The sequence below is a fragment of the Brassica rapa genome, chromosome A04 (genome assembly GCF_000309985.2).
Source record: "Brassica rapa cultivar Chiifu-401-42 chromosome A04, CAAS_Brap_v3.01, whole genome shotgun sequence".
NCBI lineage: Eukaryota > Viridiplantae > Streptophyta > Magnoliopsida > Brassicales > Brassicaceae > Brassica > Brassica rapa.
Genome location: NC_024798.2, coordinates 20,040,389 through 20,063,790, shown reverse-complemented (window position 1 = coordinate 20,063,790; position 23,402 = coordinate 20,040,389). Strand labels below are relative to the sequence as shown.

The window sequence follows — 23,402 nt, the reverse complement described above, 5'->3', positions numbered from 1 at the left end:
GGATAATATTTGTAATATTTGTTTTTGAACATTTTTAAGGAAAAAATTGTAATATTTGTAATCTTTTTTTTGAAAGTTTGTAATATTTGTTTTTGAATATTTTTAAGGATAAATTTGTAATATTTTTTTTTTTTTGAAAGTTTGTAATATATGTATCCAGAATATTACAAATGATAAAATGCTTCAATTTGGAAGAGAATCGCTTTTTTTTTTTAATGCACGATTTGGTGCGATAACATTATTAGAAATATCTAAACAAAAACAGCAACAAATGTGATCGGATTTTCTATGATTAACATTTAACATGCATAAGAAACATACAAATCACATATCCATAGCTTTTAATTACTTTCTTAATACGCTGCGCAAACGACGTCGTGCCATCATCTTAAGACAGAAAAACGTCAAATCTGAATCTCTTTCTTTCGCTGTCCGAATCCGACAGATAGACAGAGGAGAGAGAGAAGGCGCGAACACACAGAGAGAAGGAGACGATCCCAAGACAGACAATGGACGATCCTTCGAACGCAAAATCCAACCAATGCCCACCTCCGACGTCAACACCCTTCCGGGGTCCGTACCACCGGCGAGCTCACTCAGAGGTTCAGTTCCGTCTCCCGGAAGATCTAGATCTCTCCGAACCGTTCGGAGGGTTCGAAGACCTCGGATCCGAGGATGACCTCTTCTGCTCGTACATGGACATCGAGAAGCTCGGATCCGGATCCGACTCGGCTGGACCCTCCGCTCCGAGATCCGATAACCCGTTTCCCGAGGCTGGGGACTCGAGGCCTAGGCACAGGCACAGCCTCTCGGTTGATGGTGGGTCTTCGACTCTGGAGTCTATCGAGGCGAAGAAAGCCATGGCTCCTGATAAACTCGCTGAGCTTTGGGTCGTTGACCCTAAGCGTGCTAAAAGGTTTCGCCTTTGACCTCAAAGTTCGTGTCTTTGTTTTTTGTTTGTTTCTTGTAATAATGCAAATTATCTGATGAAAAATTGAAATCTAGTTTCTGTTTAGTTCGTTAAGATCAATTTCGCGGGAAAAGGACAGTTTCTTTATGAGTTTTTTTGGTTGGTGTTGATATGTACGTTTTGATAGTTACGTGTGACATCACTTTTCTTTGACTCTGAGATAGAATCTCAACGGTAACTGAGTTTTTAGTTAGCTTTTGCTAAGTCTTTTTTGGGTGAGAGAGACCATGAGGGTCCCATAAGTATGTTCTTTTGTGATTATAATGGTAAGTCTAAATTTTTATGGCCATGCATCTCTTTCATGGTGATGTAGTGGCCCCCAAACTTTTTGAACTAGCTTTTTGGATGATTTGTTGTACATTCTTGTTTGGTTAGAGATCATATCTAATGGTGACTTTTATGTGTGTTGTACTTCTCATCTGGCTTGAAGAAAGTTTCATTTTGTAACATTCAAACTTTGGATATGCTTCTTTTTCACATTCCCTTTTAGTAATGAACTATATATTTTTGGACTAGCTTTTGTTTGATTTATGGGGTCATGCTTGTTGTAAAATCTTGTTTGGTTAGAGATCCTATCTAATGATGCCTTTTATGTGTGTTGTACTTCTCATCTGGCTTGAAGAAAGTTTCATTTTGTAACATTCAAACTTTGGAGATGATTCTTTTGCACATTACCTTTTAGAAGTCAATTAGATATTTTTGGGCTAGCTTTTGTTTGATTTGTTGGTTCAAGCTTGTTGTACTTTCTTGTTTGATTAGAGATCCTATCTAATGATGACTTTTTTGTGTGTTACTTCTCATTTGGCTTGAATAAGTTTTATTTTGTAACATTCAAACTAATGGAGATGATCCTTTTTTCACATTCCCATTTAGTAATCAACTATATAGAATTGAAAGTTAACATTTTCAAGTAGCTTTGGTTAGGAAAATTTTGGGCATTAGGTTCGCGTGTGATTTTGATATATTTTAATCTCAGAGTTTCTAAAATTGTGATGAAACCTCTAGCAGTGGCATGACTATTCTAAACTCCATAACACTAGAACTGGACACATTTAGCATTCTCTATTTGATTGATTAATGCTACAGTTCTCTAATCTTGTATGGTTCACTCTGGTGCAGGATAATGGCTAACCGACAATCTGCTGCTCGTTCAAAAGAGAGAAAGGCTCGTTATATAATGGAGCTCGAGAGGAAAGTCCAGACCTTGCAAACCGAAGCTACCACCCTCTCAGCCCAGCTCTCTTTGTTCCAGGTTTGTTATTACACACTTCATTAGTAGTAACATTACATTCTCTTCTACTGTGCCTAATAACTTGCTTCTTACAGAGAGACACAACTGGTTTGTCATCAGAGAACACAGAGCTCAAGCTTCGTTTACAAGTCATGGAACAACAAGCCAAGTTGCGAGACGGTAAGTAAACCTCTCCCCTCCCTTCTCTTCCTGTTTAAACGTTATTTTATCAATGATTCTTTCTTCCCTACACAGCACTCAACGACCAGCTGAAAAAGGAAGTAGAAAGGCTCAAATTCGCCACCGGAGAAGTCTCACACGCTGATGCTTATAACCTCCAAATGTCACACATGCAATACTCTCAACAACCACAACAACAATCCTTCTTTCAACATCATCATCAGCAACAACAACAAGCTGATGCTCAAAACTTGCAACAAATGACTCATCAGTTTCATCTCTTCCAGCCTAACAACAACCAAAACCCTCAGCTTATGCACCACGCTACTTCTAACTCCTCTGGTCAATCTCATTCCTTTGCGGAGGCAATGCATGAAGACCATCTTGGAAGGTTACAGGGGCTTGACATTAGCAGCTGTGGCAGAGGTTCGAACTTTGGTAGGTCTGATACCGTCAGTGAAAGCAGCAGCACCATGTGAAGCTTGCCCTTTGTTGATAAACCTTATTCTTTTGCTCTCCCTTGACCGTCGTCTGATTCATTTTTTTTTAATTCTGTAAAACTGGTTTCAAAGTTTCAATTTAGAGACCACAGGTGTTTTAACTTGTCTGATTTCTTCTTTTCATGATTCATCTGTATGTTATCTTGCTTCCTTCACTAGTTGCTTCTTCAATCATCCTTGTAAATGGTGGTTGTATTTGGATTTGGCTTTACCTCAAACCAGACAAGATATTGTTTTGTTTTACAAGGCTCTCACATCATAAAGTTACATATTACTTTTGCTTGAAGCACAAGTTTCTTAGGACTCCTATAATAACCCTAGCGTTTGAAACCACTCGACTCTTTTTTTCAGTTTCGTAAAACCACACTATGATTCAACTACTACAGACAAAGATAATTTCATAAAGTGTTCTAAAAATCGCTGTAGACGGCATTAGATATAAATAATTTTTTAAAAAATTGATCTAAACACTCAAAAAAAATCAGTTTAGTCGTTCGTTTAATCAATAATCTCAAGCGTCTAGTTATCTTATTGAACATTGATTTCATCGGAAACTTATAAATATTTTGGAAAAGCCCACTTATGGTTACAAACTATAATAGGGTTACTTGTTAACAGAGTCTAGACACAAATGTTGAGGCCACTTTAACGGTACCCTAACTACCAAACAAAAAATTAAATACTCACATGAGAATTTCTGAACTATATCTTCAGAAAAGCTTAACTGAACTTCACTTTATCTTGTGTCGGTTCAGAAGTTGGGTCATTGAAATGACTTTCTCTTTGGGACAGTGACCGTTCTTCAGGAATGTAGTCTTATGACCAGTCCCAACAGTTTTGGGGCAAGTAAGAGACAATCACCTTGTGATGGTTACTGAAAATGTGGTCCCTTTTGTTTTCTTTTGGTACATTCTGGATAGATCTCACGTGACCTTTTTTTGTGGATACAATTCAGTTCGGTTTCTATTTGGTTTCAATCTAATTCTTGCTCTTCTTCCTGCTTTAGTATAGATGAGAATGTAGATAGATGCATGATTGTAAGTTTAAGGCTTTTTGTGACATGCAACTTAAGCATTTACACCCGTCCGATCAGATTGGTAGCGAAGTGTGTAACACTGAGAATGGCTCCCAGACTTTTAACTATTAAACAAACGAACTCAACCACTTGAAGATTCTTTGTCAAGAACATCTTACCCAAACAAGGTAGTTTTCAAAAAGTGAAGCTAGTCCCATTATCTATCTTTAATAGTGTATATATATCATACATGTACCAGCTTGTGTTGACTAGCAAATAATTATCTAATCTTGTTGGGATTTTATTTTGAAAATATTGACACCAATATCCACTAAACAAACTGAATTTCCCGGAAGAAGAAACCTCATTTTTACATTATCAGAGAATCATGAAGGAGCCTAGTTAAAAACGAACCATATATGGCTATGTTACGTTGATCACTTTTTAGACATAGAAAAGTAGCTAATAAAGGGCCACGAAAATGACGTATCATAAAATTGCATGAGAGGAGCCTCACACGTCAAGGGCCTCTTGCATGTGCTTGTAACATGGTAGGACCATCTAAATGACCACTTACTAAATTCTCTTTTATTAATTGAAGTGGCCTCACTGGTCAAATGCATAAATAGCTAAGCGAAATAATATCAGAAATCAAATCCCAAATTTAAAACTTATCACTTAATATTTTCTCTTTGATTCATTATAGTGACCTCTCTAGTCAATGCATAAATAGCTAGGCCAAATAATATCAGAAATCAAACCCCAAAACCAAAATTTATCAATATCACTACATCCCGATTCCAATGTTCTCACATTAACCTTAAAGATTAGCACTGTGTAAATGGATCAATAACAAATAAAGATTGCATCATAAATGTTCTGAACTAATACTAGTTTTAAACTGACATCTCATAAGTTTGTTAAAAAAATTGTAAGTAGCTTTGAACATACTGAAGCCGTTAATTTGTATACTCTTCAACACAAATAAAATATATGATCATATGACCAACGCAAAACGATGAAAGAAGCCAAAGTGTTAGTAGTTTAATGCTATTGTAATGAATTAATTAGTTCTTATTTTTTTAGTTCAAACCCTTTTTAGTATAAAATGTTTTTAAATCTGAATTTTTAAAAGTTAAAGAGATTAAAGATCTAATATCCAAAACTTCCAGAATCTATATGGAAGAGACAAGTTAATAAAGACTTGCGAAATGAAGCATGTGGAAGTAGGAGCCACTTGATTAGTAATCACAGTTACTCTAACCGCAACATTTGCATGTGGCCACAACCTTCAAAGTCTCCTTGATCTTATACAATCATAAATACGAATATTTTCCTCTATTTTCCTAACTGTTTAATTTTTTTTCTTATATATTATACAATTATAAATATAAATCTGGCCGCAACAAAAATCTATAAAAGATCAAATGACGATACTCAAGATAAACGGTGGCATACATTGTTGACTTTTACCGCTAGTTATCCAAACAAGTTACACATTTGACAATCTTGAATTTTAAGCTCCATTTTTTACGAGAAAACCTCATGTATATAACTGCATGAATGAATACTGAAACTGATAAGGACACACATTGGGATTTAACGAGAAATAACAGGCACAATCCTCTCGCAAATTGGCTACAGAACACTTGAATAAAATATTTGAATGCCCAAAAAGGTGAAAGAAGAGACACACCAATACGTTAATAAATAAACATTTTTTTAACAAATACTATCTCTTGCCTCTATTATAAATTCCAAAACTTCTTCTATATAAACTCAATCCCTCCACACTTGATTCCATATCACTCTCACGTTTCTCACCAAATCATATCCAATACTCAAAACCGAATTAACCAACCCCTCTCCTAAACAAAAACAAAAATGTCTATTATAACATCAAACTCCAAATATTCTATGATCTCAATATTATCCATACTCAGCTTATTATTCTCCCTCCAAGGAACTCATGGAGACTCCGGAGGTTGGCAAAGTGGTCACGCCACGTTCTACGGTGGCGGAGACGCTTCCGGCACCATGGGTATGACCAAGAAAATAAAATATGCTTATGTTATCTAACAATAGCTAATCAAATATCTTATACGTGCGCATGTTAGCTAACATGTGAACTACCTACATATTTCAGGTGGAGCTTGTGGCTATGGGAATCTGTATAGCCAAGGTTACGGGACGAACACCGCGGCTTTAAGTACGGCTCTGTTCAACAACGGACTCACATGCGGTGCGTGCTACGAGATGAAGTGCAACGATGACCCGCGATGGTGTCTCGGTTCCACTATCACCGTCACGGCTACAAACTTCTGTCCACCGAACTTGGGTCTCTCCAACGACAACGGTGGGTGGTGCAATCCTCCTCTTCAACATTTCGACCTAGCCGAGCCAGCTTTTCTCCAAATCGCTCAGTATCGTGCAGGCATTGTCCCTGTCTCTTTCCGAAGGTCCGTTTTACTTGTCTTAATGCTTGGAACGCAAGTAACAATATTGTAGTTGTTTCATACCCTAATATATGCAGCTGCTTTAAGATTTTGGAGCTATAGGTAATTTAGTAAGATTTTTTTAAAAATTAAAAATAATAATTTATGAAATTTATGTTTGTGTAAATTTTATTCTTTTTTTAAAGTAGAGAACATAAGCTAATGTTTCACTTGTCTAGGCCAAGGGTTCTGTCCAGACACAAGCTTGTTCTTACCTTTGCAAACAAACAAGTTAAAAGATTTGTTCAACCAAAATGCACAAACAGTTCAAACTAAACTAAAGAGTTAAGATATGTTGTTGTGTAAACGCAGAGTACCGTGTATGAAGAAAGGAGGGATAAGGTTTACGATCAACGGACACTCGTACTTCAACCTTGTTCTGATCTCGAACGTAGGAGGAGCAGGAGACGTCCATGCCGTCTCGATCAGTGGCTCAAAAACAGGCTCCTGGCAAGCAATGTCTAGAAACTGGGGCCAAAACTGGCAGAGCAATTCTTACCTCAACGGTCAGAGCCTCTCGTTCCAGGTCACCACCAGCGATGGTAGAACCGTCGTTAGCAATAACGTGGCTCCTTCTAACTGGCAGTTCGGACAAACCTTCCAAGGCGGTCAGTTCTGAGTCCACACATCATCCTCTCTATGTTTTGTGGTGCTGGTGTGGCTGCGTATTGCTGAGGTGGCTCGTATGCACCCGCTAGACTTAGCCTTCTTCCCTTTTGTGTGTGTCTTTTGTTTACGAGTTGTTGCTTTCAACGATTGTATTTGTCGTGCCTAAAAGGAGACAAGTTTTTTTTTTTTTTTGATTTTACATGTTTATATTGAACTTAGCCTTTTGGCGTTAATTAATAAACCAAATTTATATTAGAATATCTCTAACTTTTTTTATATTTTCCTAAAACAGAAAGTTGAATACTCTAAACTATACCTCTATGATAAAATCTTTCTATTTTAGAAGCAAAAAAATAGATAAACTTTATTATATATGCATAGAATAAAATTCATCTACGTAATAGAGTTTTATTCTTTTAAACGAACATATAGACAAAGAGCATTTTAACTTTGGAGTCAAGTCAACGGTCGGTAAGTCGATAACCGCGTGAAAGGATAGCATCTTCGTCTCTGTTCTTCATCTTTGTTTTCACAAAAGGCAAGATTCACGCCAGAGACGTACTTTGCTTTCACATAATTAAGTTATGGAGTGTGACGGCAAAGAGCTTTCAAGTTGTCAGAAAATTGTGTTCTCAAGATCGTTAAAGGCGACATCATCGAGTGGTCCATAGATGGCTCATCCGACGCTATTGTGAGTTCTCTTTCTCGTCCTCTCCTCTTCTGTTAGACCAGGTTATAGAGTTACACTAAAATACATAAGGTTACAGTTTAGAAAATCAGAATCTTGATACTAGATTGACATTCAGAAGGTTGATTCCTTTTGACTCCTTAATGGTATTTTAAGTTCGAACTTAGAGATTATAGAAACTTTGATTGCTTCAGGTTAATCCGGCTAATGAGCGTATGCTAGGCGGTAATGGTGCAGATGGAGGTACTTCTCTTCAATATAATTTTTTTTTTTGCCATAGATGGGATCTAACTTCTAAGTACTTCATTTAAAAAGCCATTCATGATGCTGCTGGGCCACAGTTGAGAGCAGCATGTTATGAAGTCCCAGAAGTTATTCCTGGAGTCCGTTGTCCCACCGGAGAAGCAAGAATCACACCGTGGGTTTTGACACTTTCACCTTTTTTCTTTTATTGTGTATGCTTCTGAGTTTTTAGCTTGTTGATTGTTTTGTGTTGTAGAGGTTTCAACTTGGCGGCATCTCATGTGGTTCACACTGTTGGCCCAGTCTATAATGCCGAGAAGAATCCTAAGAAACTCTTAAAAAATGCCTACAGGTAAAAAAATAAAAGAGCAAAAAAAAATGCATTTTAGTGTACGTATAGTAAAGTATTTTATTTCTGTTCTTCACTTATGCTTTCTCATTTAGATTGTGTATCTCAATATTTGTTTTGGTAACAGGAACAGTCTAAGAGTGGCTAAGGAGAACAACATCCAGTATATTGCATTTACGGCCATATCTTGTGGAATTTTCAGGTAAATTTATAGATATTAGTAAGAATCAGGAACTTGATGTTTGTTTTGTTGGTAAAACGTTTTCAAAGATTTTTTCCCATGTTGTGAATCATCTTTAGAGAATGAAAATTTCACATGATATGAAACCTTTTTTTTTCTTTATCTGATTAATTGTTAGATATCCTTTGGATGAAGCTGCGTCTATAGCTATCTCCACGGTTAAGGAGTTCGGTAAAGATTTCAAAGATGTAAATTCATTGCCTTCAAACTACAGTTAGTTTCATTTGCCATTAGCAGGATCAGTCGTAGGCATAACAATATGAAAACGTTAGTGTCAGCTCCCAAAATTAAAGTAGATTATATATATAGACTCAGGGTGCGGCCCTGAAAATTTGAGAGCTTCTAACAATGTCTTATGTAAAAAAAATGTTTTTACGAGTTTAGGAATCTAAAAATTATTTTTTGGGGTTTATGTCTATGTAATTTTTTTCAAAAATTTCGGAAGTCTATTGTAGCAATAGCATTGCTCAGGAAGTCTATTGTAGCAATAGCATTGCTCAGGACCGGTCCTGTATAGACTGATCTGTCTCCAAATTGATTAAGTAGTTTCAATCTCTATAACTTTTAGACTCAACCCTACCGTTATTATCAGTGAATAGTCTTTGGTCTGAACTAAGAAATGGTAAAAGTCCAAGAAAAATTCTCTTCTAACAAGTGTTGGATCTTCTCACAGGTACATTTCGTTATGTTCAGCGATGATACATACACGATGTGGGTGAACAAGGCAAAAGAGTTGTCACCACCTTCGTCGCAACAAGACCGAAGCTCCTCATCCACTTCGTCCAAGACAATCAAAACTGGATTCCTCAGTAAACTCAACTGCTTTTCCTAAATGTTTTAGGAAAAACAGATCTCATCTCATCATGTAGAAAACTTGTATCCCCTTCTCATACTCTCATCAAACAATAAGGGCAAGCTTTGAGAAAGAAAATAAATTGTGCAACTCTTTTATAAAGTCCTTCATTGAGTACTTCTTGCTCATTATCTCATCAGACCCATCACCAGGCCCATTAAAACCATTTCTCTTTAGCCTTAATGGGCCTATTTTTTCGGCTGAGGACTCAGATGAGACGAATCTGGTTGACCTGTGCAGTGGGAAGCGTCAGTCTTCCAAAACTGAATTCGAGCTCGGGAGCTACTCTATTCCTCGCCGTTAAAACTTTCCACACCGCCGCGTTACGGTTACGGAGCCACTGGTCTTCGTCGTCCCGAGTGATAACAGTCTCATCCATGGCTTCTGGAGCTGTATTCAGTTTATCCGATTCGAGTATTCTCAAAATCGTTAAAGGCGACATCACTAAATGGTCCGTCGATGCATCCTCCGATGCTATTGTAAGCCTCTCCTTTCTCTCTATGAGTCTAGAATGTATGAATTGATTCCTGAAATTGGATGATCATTGGTTAACTATGTGTCAGTATCCATGGTTATGCATAGGATATAAGCTGAATGTCTCACTAGCTTATGCTCAGAGCCGAGTCGTTCGTAGATAAATGATCAGTGTCAGATTCAGTAGAATTTGATCAATACTTTGAGTCTTTGACTTAAAGCAGTATGTGTTGTTCAGGTGAATCCAGCAAATGAGAGAATGTTAGGTGGTGGTGGTGCAGATGGAGGTGATTTTTTACGAATATTGTCTTCTTTAATGATCTCCAAATCCATTTTCATTGCTATGAAGTGTGATTAACTATGTCTGTGACAGCAATACATAGAGCTGCTGGGCCACAGCTGAGAGCAGCGTGCTATGAGGTCTCTGAAGCTCGTCCTGGAGTCCGTTGTCCATTAGGTGAAGCAAGAATCACTCCGTGGGTTTACTCTTTTTCTTCTTCTCATGTTTAATAATAACTGAAGGTTGATTAATGAACATGTTGTATTTGAAACAAATGGAACAGGGGTTTTAACTTGCCTGCATCCCGTGTGATTCACACCGTTGGACCTATCTATGACTCAGCTCTCAACCCTAAAGAATCCCTCACCAACTCTTACAGGTAAACCATCTTTGTTCTAAAGTAGTTGGCTTGTTTCTTCTAGAGATAACCCAGTTCATCTCTCTGTTTGCTTGCTACAGAAATAGTCTGAGAGTAGCTAAGGACAACAACATCAAGTACATTGCATTTCCCGCCATATCTTGTGGGATTTACGGGTAATTTTTTTCTAATCCAGATACTTAGAGACGGTCTATTGTTTCTCTAGTTAGTCTTGCTCTTAGAAAACATTTTATGTGCAAAGTAAAAAAAGGAAAACTTGTGTACCGAATGTGTTCTTCTTGTTGTTAGATATCCTTTTGATGAAGCTGCTGTGGTCGGTATATCAACGATCAAAGAGTTTGCCAGTGACTTTAAAGAGGTAATGGTTGCTTCTCTCCTCCATATTGTCCACACTTCCATGGATTCAATGCAGTAGCTATTACCTTTTTACTAATCTCGTATTCGTCATTAGGTGCATTTTGTTTTGTTCGCCGAGGATATTTACAGCGTGTGGGTAAACAAAGCAAAGGAAGTGCTACAAAAAGCTTAAGCTTCCCTCTGCACGCAGCCTAAGTATGCTCAAGTAAACATGAATTGAAAAAAATTGCTATGTGTGTTAGTGTGATGATAGCCTTGTGATATTCCACACAAAGGAGACATTTCCTGTTTCTGTTGTGTGATGAGAGACTTGTGATTGTCCGTAAATGGTTATGGTTTTTAAGGTTTGTCTTTTGCTTTATACGTTTTTGTTATACCAAACAGGTACTACAGATCAAGCAACTTGGTTGCGAGTTAAAAATTAATAACGTAAAATTATTGATTAAAATGGATCTAAGATGTATAACAAATATTGAGGAATTATAAATTTAAGATGAATTTCAACAACAAAAAAAAAACAAGAGGGAAAATGATAGGTTGTAATAAGATGATTCAAGACTGAAAGAGAAATAAAGCCCAACTAACTAAAAGAGAATAAAGCCCAAGCCCAATAGCTCTCGAAGCCCTAAAAGTAAGCAATAAATCATCTTCACTGTAACCAGTCGTCGTCAGGAAGAGAGTAAACCCTAGCAGCAGCTTTTCAGCTCACGAGGAGAAGAGATCGCAGCCGCGTATCAAAGAAGATGGTATTTTCGTGTGTCTTCTATAGTCTTTTGCTTAGATTAGATTTATAAATTGAGTAGCTCATCATCATCAATCGTCATTGTCGTTGTAGACTTTCAAGCGTAGGAACGGAGGGAGGAACAAGCACAACCGTGGCCACGTCAAGCCAATCAGATGCTCCAACTGCGGCAAATGCTGCCCGAAGGTACTAAACCAAATCGATTTCTTCATAGCAATCACAACATTCTATAGAGTTTGATTTGATTTATTGTTTGGTGGATTAGGACAAGGCCATCAAGAGGTTCATAGTGAGGAACATCGTGGAACAAGCTGCCATTAGAGATGTTCAGGAAGCCAGCGTCTACGATGGTAATCTTTTTAATTTCCTCTCTGTCTGGTTCAATGTTGGTTCATTGGTTATTGTAAAATGGTTATTGAGTCTGTAAACCGGATTAAACCGGAGTCTAGTTGCTATTAATGTGTGTGAAATTGAATTGTTGGTAATGTGTAGGGTACACGTTGCCTAAGTTGTATGCGAAGACGCAGTACTGTGTCTCGTGTGCGATTCACTCTCACGTTGTTCGTGTCCGTTCCCGCACTAACCGCAGGGTTCGTACTCCCCCTCCACGTTTCGTCAGACGCAAGGTAAATAATCTTGCAATAACCAAATGTCTTTTAATAGTTTAGTTGTTTATTATTTGGTGTTAATTGTTTTAATGAAGAATTTTTTACTTATTGGGTTCTTTTGAAAATTATGGTTATATCAGGAGGATGCGCCCAAGCCTGGACAACCTGGTCAGGCTCCTCGTCCTGCAGGAGCTGGAGCAGCTGCACCGCGTGCCTGAAGCCTCTTCTTCATTTCTTTGTTTCAGCTTTTGAAGCTTTTCTGTTTTTGTTTCGCTTATGTTTGGTTCAGTTAATCATACTCTACTACAATTTGAATCTCAAAAGCTGTTTTTATTAGTGGTTGTTTCGACTTTGATTATATTTCAATCCTCTGTCTTGTTTTTGCTCCAACAGATCAATGCTCTTTTCAGTTTTCCCCATCTGTTATTTTCATTTCTTCAATGATCTGCCATTACAGGCTCTAACAAAGACATACTATATTGAGAAAGTCCATTTCCTTCTTTAAAATGCTTCACGAGTTACACTATTGCCTACTTGTGGAGTTTTGACTTCTCTGTTCCAATGGGTCAGTTCTTCTTGATTTTTTGGCCTTCACTTTCTTCTAGTAACTAAAAGAGGTGGCAAGACACCTAAACGGACCGTACCGGGAAGAGGAGGTGGCACGTGGAAAAGCACTAGTGGGAATTGGGAAAGAGCCGATCATGGATAAAGACAAGAAGGTGGAAGGTTACAGACAGAATCTCGCGTACTACAAGGATGTGAAGAACATCAGTTGGAAGGTGACGTCACTCAAGGGCTTTATGATTGACACTAATGAACTACTTAATGTGGAAGGTGACGTCCCTCAACGACATTTACAACAAGCGGTGCTCAAGCTCAAGATGTAGGAAGACTTGCGGCTCAAGTCATGTGTGTACTTCCGATTAAGTTTCTGTCTGTGCGTTGACCTAAGAGTCATCTTAGATTGTCGTTTGAGTTTGTTTGCTTAACTTTCTGTGCACGAAAACGATTCTATCGTCTCTCTTGATTTTATTAAATTACTATCTCTTAATTATATTTATACTCATAATCCCTCACTTAATTCAACTATCTTCGTGTTAGTTTCCGTAGCTATAGGCTGCATGTTTCCTTGAAGAAGTTACTCATGTTTGGTTTATTTGTTGATCTGGTAAAGTAGTCCAACATGAATATAGTTCGAAGCAAGAGTAGTTACTTTGAATTTTACAAATAATAGTAGAATGATGATTATGCATGTTTAGTGTAATAATGATGATTATAGATAAAGCAAGAGACATAAGTACACACAACAATTTATTTCATCAAAAAACACGAACGATTATGTGGACCATTACAAAGCTATCATCACATAATATGATCTGAGAAAAAAAAACATAATGCACTTAAAAGACTAAAGACTGCAAAATTTTCTGTTTCTTTCAGAAAAGATGAATCTACTTCATTCATCTGAGTTTTCGCGTTGCGATGTAAGGAAACCAAAAACTTGCCTTAGATTCCCTCTAGATGGCCTAGCATTCACAGCGTATTTGCATATAAATATAAGCATCCGTCGCATTTCAAGTTTTGTAATACTCTTTTCTTCAAAAGATCTTCCACCATCAAAAGTTCCTGCGTTGTGACAAAACATTATACACCAAAAGATTTCAAGTGTTTTAGATTAATGTGTTTCAAGTTTATGACATTACCTTCTTCATTGAATAATGATATTAAGATGGCCAAACATACACATACACTGATATCTTCCCCTGTCATCACAAGACCAACATTATTAGATATAAACAACATACAATCATGTTTGAAAAGAATACAAACTTACCGTCTTGACAACAAACTAAGAGCTTCTTCCCCACACTCATCTTCATCTTAGCAAAGTTAACCGCGGTAGGAAGGTTCTTTAATATCGAAAACCTATCAAACTTTGAACCCTGGAGGAGCCATATACACTCCTTATAATGATTCAATGTTTTGAAGGAAGATGAAAAATGTGTAGAGTTTGGTGTTACTTAGAAGAATACCATCATGGGTAGATGCAAATGCTCTTCAAGATGTGATGGAGGGACTGAGACTGGATTTTTATCGCAGTTTAATATGCAGCAGTCATTAGATAACACCTTACTAGCTGCACCACAAAAGTTTATAGTTAATGCATAAGCAGGAGTTAATCATGCTTTTATATAAATTTAGAAAACAAACTCACCCACTTGTGATGACCCAAGAGCAAGATTAGTTGATGCCAACCAGGAAACTATGCTTTCTTCATCAACTCTAGGTTTTGGTACACTAAGAGATAAAGTGTCATCACTTTTGACTCCATTATTAGCTTTAGAGCTTTTGACAACAATCTGAGGAGCTTCTTGACCTCTCTGCGCTCTATACACTCTATCACTCTCAACAATCTCCGCGACTTTCTGGTTACAAACTTCAGGTCCTGAGTCAATAATATCATCAACGTGTGTCCAGAAAACACTAGGAGATAAACCTCTTGACCAACTCTCTTCATCATCACCAGCCCCAGGGATATAACTCCAACTAAACTCTGAGTTGGTTCTGTATTGCTGAACTTCACCGGAATCAGAAGCTGAGACAAGGATGAGAGGAGTGAAGTCCCATGACTCATGATCAGGTACTTCATTCAACCATATGACTGTCTTATGAGAAACCCAAAGAGGACGTAAAGGCTTCCTCAAGCATGAAGCAAGTGAAGCTATATCAGCTCCACTCTCCTCTAACTGTTTAGTCCATTCATCTAGCCTAGCTTCAATAGAGGCCTTCTCAGTCTTGGAAACCCATAGTGGCATATGTAAACTACAGTCCCATTTATCTAACAATTGTCTTATGCTGCTATCACCATGATCATCAGTAGTGAAACCCTATTCAAGAACAAAGAAGAAAAGGTTGTAACTAGTGTTCTAAAAGTTGGTCTAGGCATCCGCTTATTCGACAAATACTTTTTAAGAAATCAGTCTAGTCGTTCAAAAAATTGGTCTAGGCGTCCGCCTAATCATTAATCCCGTATAAAGGGTTTAACTATCGTCTAGACGTACTAATAATGCAGAGAATGTGACATGTGTATGTAACTCACTGCATCATTGAGCTGATCACATAATCTCTTCAAGTGATTATATATTGAGCGGTTCAATACACAACACCACATTGGTATCGTTTTCGACATGCTATCGGGAAACCTCTTTCCTTTACGAGTTGAATCAATGATGATACAACCTCCTTTCTCTCCTATCCATTCAAAAAAAAAAAACAAAGGCATAAAGATATGTTTCTTGATGGTTTAAGATCATGATCTGACTATATATTCAATCATTACCAGCGAGGAGAGGAAGATGGAGGTTGAGACGAGAAGTGTTGAAAGACAAGTTGTTGGTATGACCGTCGGTGGATTTGAAGTAGCATGTTGCATCGAATCTTGGAGAGTACCAGAGACCACAACGAAGGTTAGCTAAGAGAGGAAGCTTCGGCCATAGGTTCGAGATCTCGTAGACGAAGAGGGAGTCTTGGTAGATTGATCTAAGAGCGTTGTAGAGGCTGTTGTCTCTTCTCTTTATACTCCTTGCAACTCTGTAAATGCTATCTCTTGTCGTCCTTGGTTCTCCCTCCTTTTCCGCCATGTTCTTTTTCAGACAAAACACAACTCTGGTTCTACAGTTCTGACACGAAAAAAAACTAATCTAGTTTAGGCTCAGGGCTACGGAAGTGATCTAAAAATGCAAGTACAAAGCAGAGGAAAAGCGGCGCAGACAAAAGGAAGAGGAAATAAGGGATAAGTTAACCAAACATTGTCTTGTTTTCTTGGTTTAAATTAAAATACTCGGTTTATAGGTACATTTCGGTTTGAGTTTGGTTTACATCATATAAATCTAATCTGTTAAAAAGGAAACTAAGCAAACAAAACACCTGAAATATAAGGAAACAGTTAGTATGAAGTAATGTTTCACAATCACAGATGAAATAGGAGTGAGAATGACTCCCAATGAAGTGAGAATGACTCCCAATGACTTCCATCATGCCTAACTTTTCATTAATATTAATAACAAGTACAAGTGCATTTTTCATATAGGAAGAGCACGGAAAGACAAAACTACGGGGAATCTACTGTGGTGTTTTCACTGTAAACTAAGATCCTCTCTTCGATTCTATGATCTAACCAGTTGCCATATATCGCAGTTAAACATTGATCTCGCTATTACCACTGCTAATTTATATAGTGCAACTGTTGTTTCTGCTGGACTACTTGCCGAGAGGTTTCAGAACTTCCTTTAGTTGCAACACCCATGTGTGGGGACAAAAGTGATGGAGTTTGATCAACTGACACTCTCGAGCTTTGGATAGGAAAAAAAGCTGCAAACGCCACCATGCGTGAATGTCAGAAGTGGAGCAAGCCATCGTTCCCGCCAACTTATCTCCCTACATCACATGCTATATTATTTTCCTTTGGTTTTGTTTTTTCATGTTTGGCTTTTTAAAAAAAATTTTGCTTGAACTGGGAGCAGTGTTATATCGATTAATAAAGGGAAGCTCTATGAAAAAAAAAACTATCAGAGTCCAGAGACGAAGGCACAACGTATACTATATGGGGCTTATGCACCCACTAAAATATGAATATTTACTATTTTGTATATAAATTCATAGAAATTTGTTAAAGTGAAATGATAAAAACTCCACTGTACATCTATATTCTTTGCTTATATTTTTTTATTTTAATCAATAGTGTACCTATTAGACCATCTACAATGGTTATTAGTATTCAATGCCCTATATTACATTTTAACATTCCACATCTTTTTTTTTCTCACCTGTTAATTCAACAACCATACAATTTTTATACTTTACAATAGTTTTATTTAATAAAATCCACATCATACCCCACTATTTTACCTTATATTTGTATCCTTTTTAATTGCATTTTTGTGAACAATAATACTCTATTTAAAATAATATTTTAAGTTCACATAACTAATTTGAACAAATTTATTTTTTATTATTTTAATTAATAAATAGAAGAAATGCCAATTAGCATTATTAAACATAAAAATACGATTTTTTAGAAAATAGTTTAAAATTGATAGTTGTTGAGATTTGAGTAGTTAAAAGAAAAACTTGAAGAATTTAAAGTGTTAAAATTTTATTAATTGGATCTATTTAATTCAAAAAAAAACACAAAAGCTAAAAAAAGTTATAATAAAAATGAATTTTTTTTATATATCCAAATGAAATGAGATTAGCATATATAGTGATAAGTTAACCAAACCAAACACTGTTCTGTTTAAAAGTCGGTTCATACGTACATTTCGGGTTGACTTTACGTCATATAAATCAAGAAAGGTATAGAATAATTTTGTTTTTAATTAATTTGTTTATTTATTCTTACTGATTTTAAGCTCCACATATGATTTTATAAATCCATGTAAATTCTATTGATATCTAAATCTAACATATCAATTTTAATTAATATTTACAAATCCCAAGTTTTTTTTTCTTGAATTTAATTTTTTATTTTAACAAAGAAATATACTTAGATTCATTATAAAAATATATATTTTCCAATTGTTGAATAAGATTTGAATTAAAATCATAAAATCGATAATACATGATTTAATACGAATTTTAAAATTATAGAACAGATAATACTGAATTCCGTTTGAGCTTCTAAATCTAGTAAAATACATAAACCAATAATCTTTCACTAAATCAAAGTAAAATTCAAATAAGACAAACGAAAACGTGGATTCAATCCAAAGAAATTAAAATAAAGGGGATTAAGCAAACGGAACAACTTGAAAATAAGGAAACGGTTAGTATCGAGTGAGATTTATAATGAAATAGGAGTGAGAATACAAATAATTCTCAACTCAACTCAACTTAGGAATCTAAGAGAACTGTTTCCTACCAGGAAGTGGAGTGAGAATCCACCGACTGGTTCATTATAAATAGAGATTAAGCGAACACTTCATAATCAATACACCCTAAAGATAACAAATCACTATGGATATTAGATACGAAGAGCCTCTATACGTAGATGAACTTTCATTGCAAACCGTCCGTGTTCTTGGCCAAGGAGCCTTCGGTTCCGTGACTCTCAAGGCTCACCCCGGCCATGGACGTTACGCTAAGAAAACATCTTCAATAAGACTCAAAGAGAATCTCAAGAAAGAGCTTAGGATCATGCTTGACTTCCGCAACCATCCTCGGATCGTTCAAGCCTCTAGTGCTCATCTTCACTTAGGTATGTTCCTCAAAGATTGCTCCATCTATATGGAGTATGCATCCGAAGGTAGTCTAGACGAAGCTATATCTTCTTTCCGTGGGAAACCCTTGCCTGAGCACGTGATAGGACGCACCACTCGTATGCTCCTACAAGGACTCGAAGCGCTTCACGTACACGGTTACGTTCACTGCGACCTCAAGCCAGACAACATACTCCTCTTCCCTTCAACCTCTTTCGGAGAGCCGTGGGATGCTAAGCTCGCTGACTTTGGTTTATCAAAGGAGCCTAACACGTATCATGTCTTGAAGTATGCTGGTACGAATATGTACATGCCTCCGGAGGTTTCCGAGGTTCCGGAGGGATTGGTCGGACAGGCTCTTGATATATGGTCGCTAGGGTGCGTGGTGTTTGAGATGTTTGGAGGTAAGGCAGAGGAGATGGAGACGGGAGGCACTTACGTGTGGAAGCTAGAGCAAGAGATCTCTCCAGTGGCTATAGACTTCTTGAGGCGGTGCCATACTTGGCATCCTTGGAATAGGGCTTCAGCAACTGAGCTCTTGAACCATCCTTTTATTATGCAAAGAGTAGTCCCTTTTCGAGTTTTACAGCCAATCCCATGTCCTCCTGAAAGGAAACAGTACTTGGAACGTCCTTTGTTTACACCAAGGGTCCGTGGTCCATTGCCAACTCCGATTGGTCCTAGAAAAAAACAAGAAGAAGCTGCAGCCGTGAGGCAAGAAGCTAAAGGTTCGGTAGTGAAAGATCAATCAACGGTGGAGAAGAACGATGTTGATAGTGAGGAATGGTTTATGTATGAGTTATGTAATGGTTGTTAAGTTAAAACTTGTTAAGTTATGGTTGAGCTTGTATGCTTACTTCTTAGACAAGAAACGGCATTCTTTGTTAGGTTAATTTGTTTCTTTACTTGCTATGTAAACAAACAATTCTGAATCTCTTAATTTATTAAAGTTTTGAAGTATACTACTCTGATGATTACCTTGTGAGATTAACGATGATTATGTTTGTAAAATATATTTTTCCAAATCATTTAAAAGCTCAACACATTAAATAGGTTACGGTTAAGCTTGTATGTTTACTTCTTACGCAAGAAATCTAGTGGCATTCTTAGTTAGGTTAATTTGTTTCTTTACTTGCTGTGGAAACAAACAATTGTGAATCTCTTAATTTTGATTGAAGTTTCAAGTACACTACTCTGTTTGATTAACTTGGGAGATTAACGATGATTTTGTTTGTAAAATATAATTTTCCAAATCATTTAAAAGCTCAATACATTAGATAGGAAACCATTGTTGTTCTTAATCAAAACCAAGTAGAGATTAAAATATCCAAACAAGCTACAAACCCATAGTCTATCTCGTTTCTTCAACCTAGAAGAGGCATGTTTTATTTGAGCCTCTCCTTCCTAAGTCTTTCTAGCTCCAAAACCATTTGCCAGTGCTCCAGTGAGAGTGTAGTCTCACCATAACTCACAGACATCATGCGAGCCATTGTCAACAACCTGCAGAAACCAACAAAAACAAAATTGAAAAATCATTCCAAAGTTTGATGAGAATAAACCTTTAGGAAGGGGGTTTAGTACCTGCTCAAGTCTTGGCTGCCTAAGCTACGATCCGTTTGCCTTGCTGCAACCAAATCATTCTCCAATACTTGTTGCAACTCTTGCCCAATGGAGTGAGACAAGGATTTGCAAGTAGCTAAGTAGTACCTCCAAGCTTGTGCTGTTTCCGGTGTGATGACTTGCAATGGATTCACTTGGGAAGGTTGAAACGGTAGAACCATATCAGCAGGCATTATGTTTGATTTCCCCTCAGAGAAGATGAGCATCTGAGCATCAGTGGCCATCTCCATTTTATAATACTGAAAATCATACTCCACCTGAAATATCACAGCAGATTCAATCAATTCATATCTGAATCTGATTAAAGTGATGAATGAATGAATGGGATTTTGCTTTTACCTTCTGACACTCCAAGAGGTTTTTAAGCAGGTTTGCATTCTCAACTCCAACAGAGTTCAGCGTCCCTTGCTGCAACTCTGTTTCGTCTAATATCAAGTGTGTGCCATCAGCAACTTGTAGAACTCCAGGCACCAATCTGTTGGTTCCATAGTCTTTCTTGGGACCGAGGGAGGCAGTGTTGAGATATTCAATAGTGAGTGGTATAGACTGTGTGAATGGCAAGAGGCTTTTGAGAGCATCTCTGAGCTGAGTACCGAAGATGGACATGCTTTCTTTGTTAAGGTGTGTGAGATTAAGTGAAAGCTTCCCAACAGCAACGTTATCTACTCTTCCATGCACCTAAACAGCAAAGGATTAGTAGCTAAATAGCTGACAAGAAGAAGAAAAATGTGATAACACTTTGAACTAAATTACCTTTGACAGAAGATGTAACAATAGTAACTCTGCTGCAATGTGATCATTACCAAGTAGACCGGTAAGGTGCTTCATCAAACTCTCTCTTATCTCTTTGAACATTTGAGGGGATTTAAGCTGCCAGATTATAAATTAACAAGAGATTAATAAGAGAGTAACAAAAAAAAATAGGTTTAATAAGAGATCAAGAGCTATAGTTTTTTTTTTTTAAATGGTGTGTACTTGCCTCTGTTGACAAGGAAGAACCATGCAGGAAGTGTTGTGTTTCGAGCTTCCTGTGGATAAGACAATGGAGGCGTGGAACTTTTCCAGAAGGCATCTGAACAGACTCAGCTTCGGAGAAATCATCAGTGTTGTCAGCAGGTGAATCCATATCCATCATAGTGTTTGGATCGAAAGTCAACACTCCAAGGAACTCAACCACATCGTTTAGTTTCAAGTCTGACTCTGGAGAATCATAAATCTGCAAGGCCACATGAATCTTTTTTTCATTAAAATGTCATATTAACAGACAATATAATGAAACAAAAAGGTAAATACTCACCTTCACAAGACATGGTAGAGAATCTGTACTAGTAGCAGGTGGAAGAGCAGAGCTCTGTGGAGCATTATCAGTCCTAGGAACCTGACTCTTTGAAGCTGATGAGGTACCTTCCCCTGCTTTCTGAAATATATATATCAAATGCCAAAATCATCAGAGATACTTCATCAGCTAAGTTTACATTACACTAAATTAAGAGACTAATCCTTACCATTTTTTTGAAAGGTGAGCCGTTAAGTCCAGCTTCAAGAGTCTGCAATGGTGACATTGATAAGTAACTGGGCAACAGTTAATCTGTGAAAGCAAAAGAAGGGAGACTAAAGTTACGTTTGAGTCCATGGAATCAGTCATTTCTTCATCCACCCTCGCACGTTTCTCTCTGTTTTGACCAGTGAGATCCAAAAAGCGGTTCTTCAGCTCTAAGGAAGAACATTCAGTCCATTGGTTTCTTCCTGGAACCTACATTGCAATGATTAAACATCTATGAGACCACGGCAAGAACAAATAAATAAAGATGAGCGTTAGAGAAAGCATACTGGAACACAGTAGAGTAGACGACGCTCCCAAACTTGCGTTTCAGAGGAAGGACCGTCAGGAAACTGGGAAACGTCACTGTACTTATTGGTTCTCCATGTTGAATCATCCTAACAGAAAAGAGAAGAAATAAAAGTTACTGACAAATAAAAACTCAACCCATCTTTGGTAGAAGAAACCATATATATATATTATTCATACCTTGTAAGCACCAGCGTAAAATTCATTTCCAAGCATGTCCTGTAACATTCCACGGAACCGAACAAGAGTATTGGGCTGCACCCACTTGATACTTGACGAATCCAGAATTGGAACCTATACACACACAAAAACAAATTTGGTTAATTATAAAAAAAACTTATAACAGATCCTTTAAAACTCAAATTGACCAAAACCTCAAAGAAACTGATTTAGTTAGGACACAACCTCAAACTATATTAAATTTTCAACCTTTTGTGACTCAAGCTGGGGTCAATCCACATCATGAATCCATACTTTAATTTCACTAAATTCTACCCAAATTCCCTCGAATAAGCTGATTTAGTTAGGACACAACCTCAGACTACAGTAAAGTTTCAACCTTTTTTATCCTCAAACTTGATATATACGATTTGAGTCAATAAACATTTTGAATTGATCCTCAATTGCCCTAAACCCACAACCTCATATTACAGTAAAGTTTCCACCTTTCTGTCCTCAAAATTGATATACACGAGTTAGGACAATACACATCAAGAATCATTACTCAATTGTCCTAAACCCAACCCAAATTGACCAATCTATGGTTAGAACACAAACTCAAAGAAGCTAACTTCGTTAGGACACAACCTAAAAACACAGTAAAGTGTCAACCTTTTTTGTCATAAAATAAAAATATATGAGTTGGGTAAGTTACATTAGATCAAACCCAAAACCAAAAAAAGGCAGCGACTTTGTAAACTGACTAAAAGAGAAAACAAACCTGGGAGATAGCAGATTCGTCGGAGAAGTAGTGACGGAACAAATCGACGACGCCCCAGTCCTTTCCGTGAGACGACGCCGGATCGTATCCCGAAGAAAGAGCGTTCCCGAATGAGAATCGAACGGCTCCCAAAGGGTTAGTCAGACAATCGTAAGCTGGTCCTCCCATAATCTCTCGATCAACCTTTTGCTAAAGTTCTTCTATGAGCTACGAAGGATAGAGATGAACACTCGAGTCTGCTCATAGGGCATTTTGTTAAGTGTATATAGTTGGGTCTTTCCCGCCATATCTGCTAGGTTCTTCCCGCCATCCTCCAACTTAAAACGCAGCGTTTTTGTCAAACGCCAATACGCCGTCGTGTTACATACGTACAAGTTGCAACAAGTTTTGGTGACATTGATATCTATACTATTATTTGCGAATTAAATTTTTGCAATGAAACTTTTAAATTGAAAGTTAGAGTGGTTAATATCTTTTATACCCTTAATGAATAAAATGTATAAATAAATTAAAAAATAAAAA

At 37.2% G+C, this 23,402-nt stretch overlaps 8 protein-coding genes and 1 long non-coding RNA gene across 9 annotated transcripts; 6 read left to right on the top strand and 3 right to left on the bottom strand.

Annotated features, from left to right (window-relative positions):
* The first annotated feature begins 277 nt into the window (after positions 1-277).
* LOC103865820 (bZIP transcription factor 18) lies at positions 278-3,127 on the top strand. The gene is made up of 4 exons (XM_009143673.3): positions 278-916; positions 2,090-2,222; positions 2,297-2,381; positions 2,457-3,127. Exons 1-4 carry the CDS (start codon positions 510-512, stop codon positions 2,858-2,860), a joined length of 1,029 nt encoding a protein of 342 aa, XP_009141921.2. The 5' UTR covers positions 278-509; the 3' UTR covers positions 2,861-3,127.
* Positions 2,931-4,842, bottom strand: LOC117133717. The gene is made up of 2 exons (XR_004457701.1): positions 4,607-4,842; positions 2,931-4,501 (listed from the first exon to the last, which is right to left on the bottom strand). It is a non-coding gene; the product is annotated as an uncharacterized LOC117133717 (long non-coding RNA).
* Positions 4,843-5,511: 669 nt separating this feature from the next.
* Positions 5,512-7,260, top strand: LOC103865822 (expansin-A8). Its single transcript, XM_009143674.3, has 3 exons — positions 5,512-5,937; positions 6,043-6,355; positions 6,704-7,260. The coding sequence occupies exons 1-3, from the start codon at positions 5,781-5,783 to the stop codon at positions 7,008-7,010; spliced, it is 777 nt and encodes a 258-aa protein (XP_009141922.2). The 5' UTR covers positions 5,512-5,780; the 3' UTR covers positions 7,011-7,260.
* Positions 7,261-7,697: 437 nt separating this feature from the next.
* On the top strand, positions 7,698-9,491 carry LOC103866024 (macro domain-containing protein VPA0103). The gene is made up of 7 exons (XM_018658622.1): positions 7,698-7,732; positions 7,883-7,931; positions 8,004-8,106; positions 8,188-8,283; positions 8,408-8,482; positions 8,640-8,709; positions 9,195-9,491. The coding sequence occupies exons 2-7, from the start codon at positions 7,904-7,906 to the stop codon at positions 9,351-9,353; spliced, it is 531 nt and encodes a 176-aa protein (XP_018514138.1). The 5' UTR covers positions 7,698-7,732; positions 7,883-7,903; the 3' UTR covers positions 9,354-9,491.
* Positions 9,492-9,540: 49 nt separating this feature from the next.
* Positions 9,541-11,225, top strand: LOC103865823 (macro domain-containing protein VPA0103). The gene is made up of 7 exons (XM_009143675.3): positions 9,541-9,853; positions 10,087-10,135; positions 10,222-10,324; positions 10,412-10,507; positions 10,588-10,662; positions 10,796-10,865; positions 10,959-11,225. Exons 1-7 carry the CDS (start codon positions 9,557-9,559, stop codon positions 11,034-11,036), a joined length of 768 nt encoding a protein of 255 aa, XP_009141923.2. The 5' UTR covers positions 9,541-9,556; the 3' UTR covers positions 11,037-11,225.
* Positions 11,226-11,472: 247 nt separating this feature from the next.
* LOC103865824 (40S ribosomal protein S26-3) lies at positions 11,473-12,623 on the top strand. Its single transcript, XM_009143676.3, has 5 exons — positions 11,473-11,610; positions 11,700-11,792; positions 11,872-11,956; positions 12,099-12,232; positions 12,355-12,623. Exons 1-5 carry the CDS (start codon positions 11,608-11,610, stop codon positions 12,430-12,432), a joined length of 393 nt encoding a protein of 130 aa, XP_009141924.1. The 5' UTR covers positions 11,473-11,607; the 3' UTR covers positions 12,433-12,623.
* Positions 12,624-13,471: 848 nt separating this feature from the next.
* LOC103865819 (tRNA A64-2'-O-ribosylphosphate transferase) lies at positions 13,472-16,112 on the bottom strand. Its single transcript, XM_009143672.3, has 7 exons — positions 15,555-16,112; positions 15,315-15,466; positions 14,430-15,102; positions 14,248-14,351; positions 14,049-14,157; positions 13,918-13,977; positions 13,472-13,840 (listed from the first exon to the last, which is right to left on the bottom strand). The coding sequence occupies exons 1-7, from the start codon at positions 15,853-15,855 to the stop codon at positions 13,671-13,673; spliced, it is 1,569 nt and encodes a 522-aa protein (XP_009141920.1). The 5' UTR covers positions 15,856-16,112; the 3' UTR covers positions 13,472-13,670.
* A 289-nt stretch (positions 16,113-16,401) lies between these two features.
* Positions 16,402-19,842, top strand: LOC103865818 (mitogen-activated protein kinase kinase kinase 17-like). Its single transcript, XM_033290172.1, has one exon. It carries the CDS (start codon positions 18,230-18,232, stop codon positions 19,286-19,288), a length of 1,059 nt encoding a protein of 352 aa, XP_033146063.1. The 5' UTR covers positions 16,402-18,229; the 3' UTR covers positions 19,289-19,842.
* Positions 19,697-23,134, bottom strand: LOC103865817 (mini-chromosome maintenance complex-binding protein). Its single transcript, XM_009143670.3, has 11 exons — positions 22,881-23,134; positions 22,121-22,234; positions 21,922-22,029; positions 21,713-21,844; positions 21,597-21,638; positions 21,389-21,508; positions 21,071-21,307; positions 20,845-20,961; positions 20,431-20,769; positions 20,053-20,348; positions 19,697-19,971 (listed from the first exon to the last, which is right to left on the bottom strand). The coding sequence occupies exons 1-11, from the start codon at positions 23,046-23,048 to the stop codon at positions 19,857-19,859; spliced, it is 1,788 nt and encodes a 595-aa protein (XP_009141918.1). The 5' UTR covers positions 23,049-23,134; the 3' UTR covers positions 19,697-19,856.
* Positions 23,135-23,402: the final 268 nt, after the last annotated feature.

Excerpts from the sequence above, each read along its gene's own strand:
- LOC103865820 (XM_009143673.3), top strand. The coding sequence starts at position 510 with ATGGACGATCCTTCGAACGCAAAATCCAACCAATGCCCACCTCCGACG. Across the intron at positions 2,223-2,296 it reads CCCAGCTCTCTTTGTTCCAG|AGAGACACAACTGGTTTGTC; the intron begins GTTTGTTATTAC and ends TGCTTCTTACAG. Across the intron at positions 2,382-2,456 it reads ACAAGCCAAGTTGCGAGACG|CACTCAACGACCAGCTGAAA; the intron begins GTAAGTAAACCT and ends TTCCCTACACAG.
- LOC103865822 (XM_009143674.3), top strand. The coding sequence starts at position 5,781 with ATGTCTATTATAACATCAAACTCCAAATATTCTATGATCTCAATATTA. Across the intron at positions 5,938-6,042 it reads AGACGCTTCCGGCACCATGG|GTGGAGCTTGTGGCTATGGG; the intron begins GTATGACCAAGA and ends TACATATTTCAG. Across the intron at positions 6,356-6,703 it reads GTCCCTGTCTCTTTCCGAAG|AGTACCGTGTATGAAGAAAG; the intron begins GTCCGTTTTACT and ends GTGTAAACGCAG.
- LOC103866024 (XM_018658622.1), top strand. The coding sequence starts at position 7,904 with ATGCTAGGCGGTAATGGTGCAGATGGAG. Across the intron at positions 7,932-8,003 it reads CGGTAATGGTGCAGATGGAG|CCATTCATGATGCTGCTGGG; the intron begins GTACTTCTCTTC and ends TCATTTAAAAAG. Across the intron at positions 8,710-9,194 it reads TCGGTAAAGATTTCAAAGAT|GTACATTTCGTTATGTTCAG; the intron begins GTAAATTCATTG and ends ATCTTCTCACAG.
- LOC103865823 (XM_009143675.3), top strand. The coding sequence starts at position 9,557 with ATGGGCCTATTTTTTCGGCTGAGGACTCAGATGAGACGAATCTGGTTG. Across the intron at positions 10,663-10,795 it reads ATATCTTGTGGGATTTACGG|ATATCCTTTTGATGAAGCTG; the intron begins GTAATTTTTTTC and ends TCTTGTTGTTAG. Across the intron at positions 10,866-10,958 it reads TTGCCAGTGACTTTAAAGAG|GTGCATTTTGTTTTGTTCGC; the intron begins GTAATGGTTGCT and ends ATTCGTCATTAG.
- LOC103865824 (XM_009143676.3), top strand. Across the intron at positions 11,957-12,098 it reads GGAAGCCAGCGTCTACGATG|GGTACACGTTGCCTAAGTTG; the intron begins GTAATCTTTTTA and ends GGTAATGTGTAG. Across the intron at positions 12,233-12,354 it reads CACGTTTCGTCAGACGCAAG|GAGGATGCGCCCAAGCCTGG; the intron begins GTAAATAATCTT and ends TGGTTATATCAG.
- LOC103865819 (XM_009143672.3), bottom strand. The coding sequence starts at position 15,855 with ATGGCGGAAAAGGAGGGAGAACCAAGGACGACAAGAGATAGCATTTAC. Across the intron at positions 15,103-15,314 it reads GTGATCAGCTCAATGATGCA|GGTTTCACTACTGATGATCA; the intron begins GTGAGTTACATA and ends GTTCTTGAATAG. Across the intron at positions 14,158-14,247 it reads ATTTGCATCTACCCATGATG|GGTTCAAAGTTTGATAGGTT; the intron begins GTATTCTTCTAA and ends TGGCTCCTCCAG.
- LOC103865818 (XM_033290172.1), top strand. The coding sequence starts at position 18,230 with ATGGATATTAGATACGAAGAGCCTCTATACGTAGATGAACTTTCATTG.
- LOC103865817 (XM_009143670.3), bottom strand. The coding sequence starts at position 23,048 with ATGGGAGGACCAGCTTACGATTGTCTGACTAACCCTTTGGGAGCCGTT. Across the intron at positions 22,235-22,880 it reads ACGAATCTGCTATCTCCCAG|GTTCCAATTCTGGATTCGTC; the intron begins GTTTGTTTTCTC and ends GTGTGTGTATAG. Across the intron at positions 20,349-20,430 it reads ACCTCTTGGAGTGTCAGAAG|GTGGAGTATGATTTTCAGTA; the intron begins GTAAAAGCAAAA and ends GTGATATTTCAG.